Here is a 13,975-nt window from a genome sequence, read left to right on the forward strand (position 1 = left end):
GGTTTTGCACCTCTCCAGCGAAAGAGACTTCGCAGCCTCTCTGGGCAACCTGTTCCAGTGCCCTGTCACCCTCAAAGTAAAGAAGTTTTTCCTCATCTTCAGCTGGAACTTCCTGTGTTCCAGTTTGTGCCTGTTTTCCCCTTGTCACATCACTGGGCACCACTGAAAAGAGTCTGGCCCCATCCCCTCAACATCTGCCCTTTAGGTATTTAGAAGCATTGATAAGATCCCCTCTCAGTCTTCTGCAGGTTAAACAGACCCAGCTCATAAGAGAGATGCTCCAGTCCCCTCATCATCTTTGTAGCCCTAATAAATAAGTGGTGACAAACAGGGGATTTGCTTCAAAGGCACACTTTTGATTGAGATTAAAACATTAGTATTTGCCCCTATGTTTCCATTCATTGCACCAACAATTCTGTCTTAAACAAGGACATGTCAAGGACTTTTATATTTAACAAAAATGAGTAGAAGATTTAGTACATGGAACTCTACTCATTCTGAGAAGTGACATACATTTCATCTGAGTTAATCCCAGTGTTTTTACTGAAGTTCAAATCCCGAAGCCTCCATTCACAGCAGCTTTCTCTTTGAGAGGTTCTATTTTAATCATTGAAGTAATTTGCTGTGGAATGAAGTCTGTTGCTAAATATGTATAAGCTAAACTAATATTAAAAAGAGAAGAAATAAAAACCAACACAATATGTCATATTATTGGTAAAAGCAGTGTACCAAAGAACAACATTAAGGCAATGACAGGAAGGCTTTGGGCTTTTCTGCATAGTAATCTAGACCCCAGAAATTATTCTTTTATTTTTATTCCAACAAATTTATGCAGTGAGACATGTAGTCAATTTTATTGATTTACTACTTATTTAAAATATCTCCCAAAACCAGAGGAAAAAGTGTATGTGCAATTTGTATTTTGATTTGGATTTAAAAAAGCTGCAGACATAGATCTTGCTGAAATAGTAAAGATACAGTAAAGATTTGGTGTAAGTTAGCATTTTAATACTCTCTAATTATTCTTTATGTGTTACTCACGTAACTCATTGAAGCAGGATTTGCTGTGAAGTATGTGATGGAAGAGCTTGCACAAAGAATGCTCTGTGGGAGGTAAATTCTGGCAGGTGCACTCCATGCGCAGCATCGTGCCCCAGTTGCTAATGTAGGCTGCTTTGCAATCAGCACTTGCAGAACAGGGCATGTCACCCTTGATTAAAGTTTCAAGACAAGCTTTATCATCGTAGCATTTTTTTGTCACATGTCTCCAACACTTTGACTGAAATGTTGTGTACTTTTTCCTGGTGGGAAAAAAAAAAAGAAGTATACAATGACAGTTTAAAAACTTTGTGATTTCACAAAAAGACATTTAAGGATCATCATGAAAAGAGATTCCTAAGGTACCATTTAAGCCTCAAAAATCACAATATTCCATGATAGAGGGCCTTAATTCTGCTCTGATTTGCACCTAGTTGGTTTCAGTGAAATCTGCAAAATTGTAATTTGAGGAAAAACTTGGTTATACTGAAAAAGTTTTTGAGAAAAAAATAACTGCTCTTCTAATCAACACCTGTGGAGATTTTCCCAGGGTCCAGCAAAAATCAGTGTGAGTACCAACAGTCTCAGATCCTTAGAGAAGAAATGCTGATAGAGGAATTAGACCAGTCATCACAATTATTCCGAAACAGGTGCAGTTCTAGGGGATCAGTGTATTGGGTAGTGTGAAGGAAGAATGAATATGCAACTTATTTTACATAAAATAATCTACATCCAATGCCAACCCCTCTTCTCCCTGAGTGCTAATGAAATACAAAATGTCCAAGGCTCAGCAAAATTATAAGCAATTCAGCTGACCTTAAAGACTGATAGAAGGGATAAGTTACAAGAAGAATCAACTTGTTTCCCAGCTTATTAATCTCAAATTATTTCAGTTTATTTGTTTTTAGGATTGAATAAAATTGGTCTTTAGTGCACTATGTATGACAATGGAAAACATGTATTAAAAATTAACTAAGAAATCTGTAGATATTAATTAAAAACCAATTTATCACTTGCATTAAATGTTAGGGGATGATAAAGGTAAACTGTTGTTGTATATTGTACATTAACGCATTAAAACATTATTTCCTCAATCATAAAATTAGGCTATTAATTTACTGTTGATATTTTGTAGCTGTAACGAGCAAGCCCCATGGAAAAACATGGACCGTTGAAATACAAGTGAGGACTTTATTATAAATATTTTCATTACACAAGCAAAGATTTCAAAGCAGATGCCACCTCTGTGCTAATGTATTACTTTTATTCAGCTCCTGATTTATAGATATGGCTAGCCATAATTCACAGACTAATTTTGGTAATTATATCCACTTATTTTCAGTGCAAAGAAACATTAATGTACCCAAAATAATGAGTAATTCAGCAAGTCTCCTTTATGATATTACATGTGTACACATGCCCATGCACAGGCATATATTTGTAGCCCAATTCTTCTTGACATAAAAAGGGGCAATTCCCACTGACGTCAGTCTGAATAGCCTGCACAGAACTGAAAGCATCTCTTGGCCTCCTGGTTTGTTGACTGAAGGTTAATTTGAGCACAGCTTTGAGGTAAAATTCAGGTCTAATCCACAAGGGAAACAGTGACTACGCTAAAAATCAAAGCGGGCCAATTGACCTTTCACAAATGGAGGCAACTAAGTAGAACCATGAATATGGGCTAATCTCGTTGCGTGTTTTCTAAAATAAAATCAAAATCTGAGAAGTGCGTTATTCTTCATGAGTTTGGTGGTCTATGCATCTTTCAGGGAAGCTTTTTTTAGGTATCAATATGCTTGAGATGAAAAGATTAAGACAAGTTATCTGAACAGGTTGAGTTTGCTGTAGGACCATTGGGTACAAAGGGTCAGACTCTAAGGTGGAAGAGCTAATTACTTTAACCAAACAAACTTCATCCAATCTGCTCCACAATACGTGCAAACTGCTAGAGGGCAAAGGTGCAGACTGGCAGGTGTTATCTGAAGAAAGTGGTAATGAAAATGCGCAACAGCATAGTTTATCCAGCAGAAATAGTGTTAAGAGTCATGAAAGAAGCAGAAGCAAAGCTCACACTAGATTGGGAAATGAACCTTTTAGTTTTACTTGTGGAATTACCACAGCTGATGCAGACATCTGTGAAGATGTCAAACACAAGTGATAATATATAACAGATAAAGTGCAGAAAAAAAAAATGTTATAGATGATGTATATGCCATATATGTAAAAATTATTTGATCAAATCCTTATTCATAGGCATATTACTAAGCAAAATCTCTCTTCTACTTGCCTGCACAATTCATTCTCTTCACACATGTGTATTGTTTTCAGACACGATGGGGGTGGAACTGCAGTAACTGCACAGGGCTTGCCATGGAGGAGTTCTTTGGCTCTGTGACAGGATTCATCAGGCTGATTACAATCACAAAATGTCATAATTTGGGCAACTTCAAAAGGCATGTTTTGATAGAAGAACCTGATGGCTGCTTGACATTCTTCCATGTTGCACTTCTTATTTACTGAGCAAACCTTAAGGTACAGGGACAACTGTTTGTTACATACTTCATCTTCAACACACTCCTTGTTCACATCCAAACAGGTCTTGTTTGCTGTGTATGCTAAAAAGAATAATAGTTTTTAAAATGAAATCACAAGAAAACCTTTCTAAAATGTTGATTGGTAGTCATTCTGCCTGCAACATTCCCATTAAAAGCAAGTCTGATTTCCCAAAACTCTGATCCAGCTCTTCCAGAATTTAATCTTTTAAGTTCATTGAGTGATCTTCATATTTCTCCTTATACTTGGCCCTCATAAGCAACCCTCCTGCAAGTTACTGCCAGATAAGTGAGGGAGAAGAAAGTGAAAACTGACAAGACTGACCTTGTTTTCATAGTACGTGAGAGTTTCTGGGAGCTAGTGGCTAGTGGATACCTGAAACTGCTGAAATCTCTAGCAGGCAGTCTTATGTTAGGCTACATAATAACTGATGGTGAAGAGAACACCAATGGCATTTCTAGACCCTTAAAACTAGTTCAAGGATTTCTACCTTATCCTATAAACCTCCAAAAAGACATAGATAATTCTGACTCTAAAATGTTTATGCAATAAGATTGTTACCTGACATTTTTTAATTCATAGCTACCCAGTAGCTTAACTGAAAATACGTTGGATCTATTGACTCCCTACTCTTCAGTAATTTGAATGAAAAGTATTCATTTTAATCTTGTGATACATTGTACACTATCTGAAGACAGAGCCAAAACTCATTATTAGTATTCACAAGCAAATTCAGAGTTACCTTGTTTGGAGAGGGCAGATAAACTCCATTGTAATTTTGTTTCTGTACTAATATTGTCTAAAACAAAAAGATATGGTTACAGGCATAAATGATAAATCATGTCTTAGCTTAGTTTTTAACTTTAAAGTGTTGGTTGTGTTGCTGACATAGTGCCAGCAGTAAACAAGAATAAAACAAATTATCTTGACCAATAGTAAAAATAAACAAGAATAAAACAAATTATCTTGACCAAATAGGACCTGTCAGCTTGTTAACAAACTAAAAGCGTTATTACATATATTCAAAAGTTTTCAGGTGAAAGCACATATCAGTGGCTGCTGATAACTTTCTCTGTGTAATTATAGATCCTGTGAGCTCAAGAAGAGTTTTTAGAGGTGCTCAGTGCAGTATAAAGTCAGGTTTCCTGTAAATAAATAAAGGCCAGAGGCATTAATGTGTTCATCAGTGCACTCAGTTTTCATGCTCAGCTGCTTGTTCCAATCTAAAGTCAAGGTAGGCAAACAATTCTTGCTATTAGAAAATTTGCTGTTATAGGTCTTACATTGTTTCTAGTTATAGTGTAATACTAAAAGGGGCTGATTTGGATCAGATTGTGTCAAATTAACACGTTGAAGGACAGTAGTATTTGCACTCAGGCTATCATTTTGCTATCACATTATTCATTTGCATCTAAATGATAGCCTTTTAAAACTATCCTGTTTCCAATGTTAAACTGCAAATATTAAGAAAACCTTTTGTACTATATGTATGAAAGCATTCAGACTGTTGGAGTACCACTAACCTGTGTCAGTGTCCTGATTTTTCTCATCATCAACATCCTCATTATCATCGTCATCATCACCATTTTCACTAGCTGCTGAAGCTTGGCCCTCTTTAGAGTATTGTAAACAAAGGTTGTTAAATATTCCCTTCCATATTTTAATGCATCGCATCTCAAGTGGCGCTGAGCACTTGCACTCTCCCAGCACTGTTTTCCTCAGTTCTTTCCATGCTGACAAACATTCCTGGTTGACCATCTGGAGTCTACATTTTGCTGCGTCCACCTGGCATGCTTGCTGGAAGCTCTTGTACACTAGAAAACAGTAAGGGTCTTCTCGACAGCGTTGTTTTGTGATGCTGCAGTCATTCTCTAGTTTTTCTGGGTGTCTTTGGTCTCTGGAGCTTCTGTGTTGCCTAAAACTCAGTTCAGTACCTGATCTTGAGGAAGTTTCCAAATATCCTGTACAAATAGGTACAAACAGAAATCTAAATCAAAGGGAGGATGGAGCATCATCACTGTCAGCTCAAAACAAACTCAGGGAAATAATGGTCTTAATGCAGTAAAATGAATGAAACAGCCCTAGTTTAATTCTAAACTGTATGTAAATGCATAATAGTTTCAGAGTCTCGCAGACTAATGAATCTTCGTCATGCTTACTGAGCCCTGGTAGCTGTATAATACAGTCTACTCTAACAATTCATCTCCTAACAGTAGTACAAGAAACTCTCACTAAAATTACTGCATAAAGAGATGAATCTCACATAATTTTAACCACCTACAGATTGGACAGATGATGGATTATCATCTTATTTCAATGCATAATTTGTAAAGAGAGAATGGCAATTCCAGAAAATGGTTCATTTATTACCTAAAATCGTCATTTAAGATAGACAAGGAGAATTACTCCTGAAAGTATCTACCAACAGCATAAGCTATTATCTGTAGCTAAGACTGATACTAGTGTAACTCCATCCAAACTTCTTTTTTATACTAGTGGGAAATGTAATCTCAATCAGTAAAAAATATAAAATTGCTTCGTTTTGCTAGAAGCAAAAGCAACTGTTTCAATAACCCACTCTTCTTGTTTGGGGTAAGGAGTAAAGGATCAGGATGTTATCATCTCCTCTGGAATAAAGTCATATATTCTACTGTATGATGTACTCTGATGATGCCAGCAGAGAGTAATGCACTTGCAGCCCAGAAGGCCAACTGTATCCTGGGCTGCATCAAGAGAAGCGTGGCCAGCAGGTCGAGGGAGGTGATTCTCCCCCTCTACTCCGCTCTCGTAAGGCCCCACCTGGAGTACTGCATCCAGTTCTAGAGCCCCCATCACAAGAAAGACATGGACCAGTTAGAACAAGTCCAGAGGAGGCCACGAGGATGATCCAAGGTCTGGAGCACCTCTCCTTTGAGGACAGTCTGAGAGAGTTAGGGCTGTTCAGCCTGGAAAAGAGAAGGCTTTGGGGAGATCTTATAGTGGCCTTCCAGTACCTGAAGGGGCTACAAGGAAGCTGGGGAGGGACTTTTTACAAAGGCAGGTAGTGATAGAACAACGGGAAATGGCTTTAAACTGGAAGAGGGTAGTTTTAGATTAGCTATTAGGGAGAACTTTTTGACTGTGAGGGTGGTCAGACACTGGAACAGGTTGCCCAGGAAGGTTGTGGATTCCCCCTCCCTGGAGGTCTTCAAGGCCATGTTGGATGAGGCTTTGAGTAACCTGGTTTAGTAGAAGGTGTCCCTGCCATGGCAGGGGGGTTGGAACCAGATGATCTTTAAGGTCCCTTCCAACCCAAACCATTATATGATTCTATAATTCGATGCTCACTGCAGGGGGATTGGACTAGATGACCTTTAAAGGTCCCTTCCAACCCAAACCATTCCGTGATTCTATGATCTCTATGACTAATATTCTGTGGGTTTTTTTAATAAAATGAGAGAGAAGTTAACATAAAAAAATGCAGAAACCTTAGTTTTCCAATTCAGTTTCAAGCTCTTTGCTTGCTTGTGCCCTTGGACTCAATGCCAGAGAGACTTACACAGGCTGTCAGATCATATTTTCCTTGTATATGTAGCAAAAATAAAAAGCATCTACTAGTTTGTGTACAAAGATAAATCAATCAGCCTGCTACTTTATGGACTAATGGTTTTAGAATTATTTCATTACTTATTACTGCTTAAGAAAGTTACAAGTGCCTTAAGAAAGTTACATAAGAAGCAGTTTAATACCATTTAAGAAAGTTTTATTTTGAGAAAGCCATAGTCAGCTTTGTTAAAACAGGTACACTGGCCCTCAAACCAGCACATTTCCTCCCTTTGCTTCATGAATATTAAGTATCTTGCATTACGTAGCATAAGGAATACGTGGCTCACAAGATCCAGACTGGTCACGGGGCAGCACGAGGATCTGTGTTAATCTGCTGACCATACAAGCTGTTGTCCCTGCCCTGACAAGGGTGACCTTCGGCTTTCTGCCTTGCTGCTTCCCAGGTGACTAGCATGGAGCAGCAGAGACCGTGTGCTCTAGTAAAATGACAAAGCTAGCAGCCATGTGTCACAGCTGCCACGGACATGCTTTGATGTGATTAGAGCTTTAATGTCATTTATATGTTGTTGACACAAATAGCAGCGGAATGCAGTCTAGGCAAAGGCCTGCATTTTGCCTGTGCTTGAAGGAATGAGCATTAGCTCTTCCAGAGCACACATCCCCATCCCGCCACCCCAAAATCCTTTTTCACACAGTGTCTGCATTGCCCTTTCTCCAGTTGCTGTCTGGGCATGTATTAAAATGTGCCCTGCTACAGGGGTATGTTGCAGTCCAGCAAAAGCTACAGCTCCCAGCCTCTGTTCCTACTTCACCTCTTCTATCAGCGAAGGAGGATATCATGTTGCCCAGGGTTGCCTATACCTCTCCAACCCCATCTCCAACTTGCCTTCTGCATTTTTAGAAGTAGAACATGACCTTGACCCTTAGCCCTCACATTTCTTTCTTTTTCTAGTAGCCAAGGAGCTCAGGAGATCTAAATAGGAGCTACTGAAGGTCATAGACATAGGACACTCCCTGACCATAAAGACAGGATAGAAAGTATTCAGTGACATGGGAACTATGGAGGCTCATGGAGGTGGGGGGATGGATATTCTACTCTATATTTTTATCAAGTGAATAAGGGTTAATAAGGGATAATAAAGGCATTTTCAGGAGACAGTTTCAGGAGGACAAATTTCAGGGGGAGAAAAGGAGCAACAAAGATCAGAAGGGGCTTGTGTAAAAATTAGCTAATTTACAAAATTTATGACTGCTTTCTTCAAGGTCCTAAGGACACTTCAAAGGTGGAGGCAGTAGGGATAGGAGAATAAGAAGCATAAATCCCACCACATTTCATGCAGCACTCCAGCCTCACTTAGCCCATCTATCTTCGTGGCACTGACAAGCTGTGGTTAGGAGTCAGGTACAGGGCCCATGCTCAGAGTGGCCCATTGTGCTGTGAACACACTGCACTGAATCACAGCAGCTGACAACCCGGGGGTGAGACATAGGTTGTGGGGTTATGAACATACAAAGGGCATAGACAGAATCAGGAAGCAGATCAGATTTATGGGGTTCACTTGCCCATCCTCTTGAAAACTGTGTAGAAATAACCTATTATCAGTATTGGTCTGTTTGTGCGCTGTGTTGATTCAGCTGTGATGAATGGCAGAAAATATTTTATTGCTGGTTTTCAATTACTGTTGCTTTGTCATTGATTAGTTCTAGGTAATATATTTTAGCTTATACATATGCTTCCAAGGCATTTACAAAAAATGCTCTCTGACTTAATGCTTGTCAGCCATAATTCATAATTTGATTTATTTTTATGTACATACTTTATGTACATGGGATCATAGATAGAAACATGATAGAGTGGAAGCTGACACTTCCAGGGTAATAATCTCTGCTCTTGCACCGTCAGCTCTTCAGTCACCTCAGTGGGAATCACATCTGAAGACAGCAGAGAAGAATACTGAGTTTTCCCCTCTAGCACTGGTGAGACCACATCTGGGGTGCTGTGTCCAGTGCTAGGTTCCTGAGGACAAGAGGAACATGGGCATACTGGAGTGGCTCCTGCAAAGTGACACAACTGTGATTAATGAGGAGAGGCTGAGAGCTGGGATTGCTCAGTCTGGAGGAGAGAAGGCTCGGGGATGTGCTGATACACATATCTGTGTGAATAAATACCTGACGGGAAGGGGCTGAATAAAGCAAGGACATACTCCTCAGTGGTATCCAGTGACAGGACAAGAGGTACAAACTGAAGCACGAGAAATTCCATTCAAAGGTCAGAAAAACCTTTTTTACTATGAGGGTCATCTAACAGTGGACAAAGTTGCCCAGAGGCATTTTGGTGCCTCTGTCATCGGAGATATTAAAAATCCAACTGGACACAGTCCTGGATGACAGGCTGCAGTTGACCCTGCCTGAGCACAGGTGTTGAAGTAGATCTCCAGAGATCCTTTCCAACCTCAATGATAATTTTCTCTAAGAAAAATAAACTCTTACTTCCAAATCGAATTCAAAATGTGATTCCTTAATACTTACGGGTACAAGCTGGAACACAGGAGGTTCCGCTTAAACTTGAGAAGAAACTTTTTTGTGGTAAGGGTAACAGAGCACTGGAACAGGCTGACCAGGGAGGTTGTGGAGTCTCCTCTGGAGACATTCAAAACCCTCCCTGGACACCTTCCTGTGTGATCTCATCTAGGTGATCCTGCTCTGGCAGGGGGATTGGACTAGATGATCTTTCGAGGTCCCTTCCAATCCCTGACATTCTGTGATTCTGTGAGCAACTTGAGATTTTTTTTTTCTTTTGAACCCAGATGTTTCCAGTTCTGAAAAATTAAGAAAGGGTATACTCATGGTTAAATCAAAGCTCAGAAATTTCTTTCTTTTTTTTTTTTTTTTTTTTAAATGAGTGAACTGAAAGAAGAAAAAAACAGCAAAATCCAAACCTTAAAGTCTTCATTCTGCAGTGATGAAACATTTCTGACATTACCAAAGTGAAAACTTTTGACTCTATCAGAATTAAATATTTCAGTCTTCTTCATCCTGATCTGGAAGGTGAAATTTTCACCTTCTTTTTTCAATGTGTCTTGGCACAGAAAAGGGAGTGAAAGAAGGATTGGACGCAGAGAACTATAAACTATGACTCTGAAAATGCTCCTGTAGTAGCAGGGGAGCAGTGATGGACAGTTTGACAGAGAAAGGAGTGACTTATGCAGGCATCTGGAAAGTGCCCCCTGACCTGTTCTGAAGAACAAAAGGTGGAGGTCCTGATAATGCACACATTTAACTTGGAGGTAATAGCTTGAGAAACTGAGTTATTGAACTCATACCACAGAGTAGGAGTATAATTATCATTTGTGGTTAGGTTTTTCAAAAAGAAACCAGCAAAAGGAGTGTGTGTCCCATTGCCTGTTGCCTCCAACTAACATGACCCTGCTCATTCTTTTCCATCCACACAGCTCATCCGTGAAGTTTTTAGTCGATTACTTTTGACAGATAGTATAACATTATTCTTACTAATAATGCTGCTGGTAGATTTTCTGCTACTGTTTCTGTGGGGCCTCTGAGAGGTACCATCATCTGTCTGATTGTGGGTTTACACCCTGTGGGGTCATGGCACCTAATAAACACATTTAGAATAATTTGTCCTAGACACAATGCAATATCTGAATGCCCTGAAGTGCTGAAGAGTCCTTGCCAAAGGCTATCATCCTAAGGAAAGATACAGATGCAAAAACAAACAAGCAATCACAAGAAGGGTTTATTTGCAGCAGGTTTCTCGGACCCAGTTACAAATACTATTAATATTGGTGAATAAGCACGTAGGACAGTAAGTGAGGGAAATAGAGTATTATGGGACAACACAATAAATCCAAAGGGGAGATCACAGAAATCATTATGCTCGCCCACTTCATCTGATTGTAGGGTATGATGAAGAAAAGGCTATAGTGCAAATCCTGACCTTTATGTTAAGTATTGGTGCTTACACCTTTGTGAATTATGTGAGAGAAACAAATTCAGCTTCTGATTTGGGGAAAAGATTTGGTTCTAGAGAGCTCATCTTTAGGTCTCTACTTGAGCCTGAAAGTACTGCATATTCTAACACTTTTTTTCAAACAGCAATCATATCTTTTGAAACTGTTCCACTTCGCATAAAATATTTAAAAATTCAATAGAACATGAGCTGAAATCCAGTTCCTTTGGGGACTGTTATAACCATTAGGATATCATGTATTTTTCATTTAATCTGTCTGTTCTTAAAAGTATTCAGCCATTTGATGCAAAACAGATACATATCTGGAACAGGACACACTTAGAAGGACCCCTCAAAGAGTTTCCTGCTCTAATTATTTTGAATACTGCCTTGTGACTTGGGACACTTGAGTTCAAATCTCTGCAACAAATCAGAGAGACAGAGGCATTCAGGTAGCTCACACTGCAGGTGAATGTTCTAGCAATAGGTTATTGAGGATGAAGTCAGGCAGCAATTTCTGACTTCCCACACAGACCAAATGTGATACTGGATCCTGACGGCAAGACAGACAGAGGGAAATTCACTTTATCAACTCTACTGCAGCTGGGGCTCAGAACAGATTATGGCATCAGAACATGTCTGATTTTGTTCAGATAATGTCAATATTTGGAGAAGGTAGGTTTCCATGGAGATATAGAAACCTTTGACTCCCGGAGACAGAGAACCTACCCTATGTAATTAAGTTGCTAGAAATGTCCGTTGTGTACCTAAATACCCTTGGCTACATGTATGAACAGGACCAAGGCATGGGCTAGGCTAACAGCAAGTGGCTGTGTCTATACTGGGTCTCTTTAGCTTGGAGAAGAGGAGACTGAGGGGTGACCTTATTAATGTTTGTAAATATGTTAAGGGCGAATGTCAGGAGGATGGAGCCAGGCTCTTCTCAGTGATGCCCAATGGTAGGACAAGGGGTAATGGGTGTAAGCTGGAACACAGGAGGTTCTGCTTTAACTTGAGAAGAAACTTCTTTAGGGTGAGGGTGACAGAGCACTGGAACAGGCTGACCAGGGAGGTTGTGGACTCTCCTTCTCTGGAGACATTCAATACCCGCCTGGACACCTTCCTGTGTGATCTCATTTAGGTTCCTGCTCTGGCAGGGAGATTGGACTAGATGATCTTTCGAGGTCCCTTCCAATCCCTAACATTCTGTGATTCTGTGTGATTCTGTGATACTGCTGTGCTTTTGCATGGCACCCAGTCTGGACTGAGTCAGCTAGACTATGAAGATAGCGTGGGCCTGGAGTCACTCCCAAAAGGCAGTCTTGCGCAGCCAGTGTGAGGTGAAGGCAGTTTAGTTGTATGGATACATGCTGCCCCATGACAGTTGAACTCAGGGGCAGAAAATAATCCCTGGCTCATTTGATTTGCTAGGCCCTTGACATTTATCAATCAACAAAGCTGTCATTACTAGCTTGGTCTAATGACACTACCACACTTAGGATGAGTTTCAGGTCAAACTTATAATACTTGGTCTTCCCCCACTTAAGACATGCTTTACCTGGAAATGATGCACCGAGCATTGGGAGTGTAATTGAGACAGAGACTGATTTTCTGCTTTCATTTATGTGAGAATCTGTTCAGCAATTCAAGGAGGCTCAGTCACATTGTAACCTGCAGTTTGTCATACCAGCACTCTTTGCGAGTGAATCACTCTAACACTGAGGAAATATTCACTGAAAATGTGCTTCCGTACAACACAACTTTCTTTGACACATGCTTTATTTGATTTGTTTCTTATTCTAAAACAATGTTTGAAAATTACTTTAAAGTAACTACTACATTGTTTTGGATATCGTGCAAGATCATAGATCAAAGAATCAGAGAATGTTTTGGGTTGGAAGGGACCTTAAAGATCATCTAGTTCCAATCCCTCTGCCATGAGCAGGGACACCTTCCACTAGACCAGATTGCTCAAAGCCTCATCCAGCCTGGCCTTGAACATTTCAAAGGAGGGGGCAGATCAACTCCTCTGAATTGTGGAGAGCAAGGTTGAAACTTTTTTCCAGCTGCATGCAGGCTTTGTTTAACACAATCCCACAAGAGCATAATTTATGCTGAATTCAGACTTCTTGAGTTGGTTCAGACTCTGACTTTGTTCATAGTCCAGAAATATCATTTATCACCTTATTGAAGAGACAGTGTGACTGCTACTGAAAATAGTATTGGCTGTTGTCAAGGATTTCAAAGTTGACTGTCTTCTGCCATCATTTTCTCTTTGAAATCTCACTGGCTTCATTCAGTTACCAAAATCATACTGTGACAAACTACGAATATGCAACCATTCAGCAATTCAAAATAAACATGTACATGATAAAGAATTACCTGAAATATTGCAGACATCTTCAACAATATTCCAGACACTCCCACATCCATTTGCAGCATTTATACATTGCTCCCTCAAGTGCAGACAGTCAGCAGTCTGGGCAGCCGATGTACTTGTGAAGTACATGAACAACACTAAAACCAGAATATAATGACTGTTAAATACCACAGATATTGTACTGACTTTTTTCATTTACACTTATAATAATATGATTTACTGTAGTTTATCTATAGATTCCCATTTTCTACCAAGTTACTTTTTAAGAGAATATTTTTCCTCAGTTTCACAACCGGAACATTACATTTAATTTTTCAGTTTTCAAAGTTACAGTGTGGCATGTTTTGTATTGTTTTTAGCCCAGTATTATAACATCAGCCAGAGCTATAAATGACTTCAGTCCATAGATATATAGAAATTATTGCAGTTCTGTGATCCATAATAAGTTATAGAAGGAAGACAGTATAAAATTCAGAGGAAGCAACATTTTA

The 13,975-nt window shown here is 39.5% G+C and overlaps 1 protein-coding gene across 1 annotated transcript; it reads right to left on the reverse strand.

Moving 5' to 3' along the window:
- Positions 1-1,041: 1,041 nt before the first annotated feature.
- On the reverse strand, positions 1,042-13,679 carry GFRAL (GDNF family receptor alpha like; the record flags this gene model as incomplete). Its single annotated transcript, XM_010174986.2, has 5 exons — positions 13,487-13,679; positions 5,115-5,552; positions 4,334-4,390; positions 3,326-3,653; positions 1,042-1,301 (listed from the first exon to the last, which is right to left on the reverse strand). Coding segments are annotated over exons 1-5 (1,276 nt in total), but the record flags the coding sequence as incomplete, so codon positions are not given.
- Positions 13,680-13,975: the final 296 nt, after the last annotated feature.

This window comes from Antrostomus carolinensis, unplaced genomic scaffold, assembly GCF_000700745.2.
Source record: "Antrostomus carolinensis isolate BGI_N321 unplaced genomic scaffold, ASM70074v2 scaffold25259, whole genome shotgun sequence".
NCBI lineage: Eukaryota > Metazoa > Chordata > Aves > Caprimulgiformes > Caprimulgidae > Antrostomus > Antrostomus carolinensis.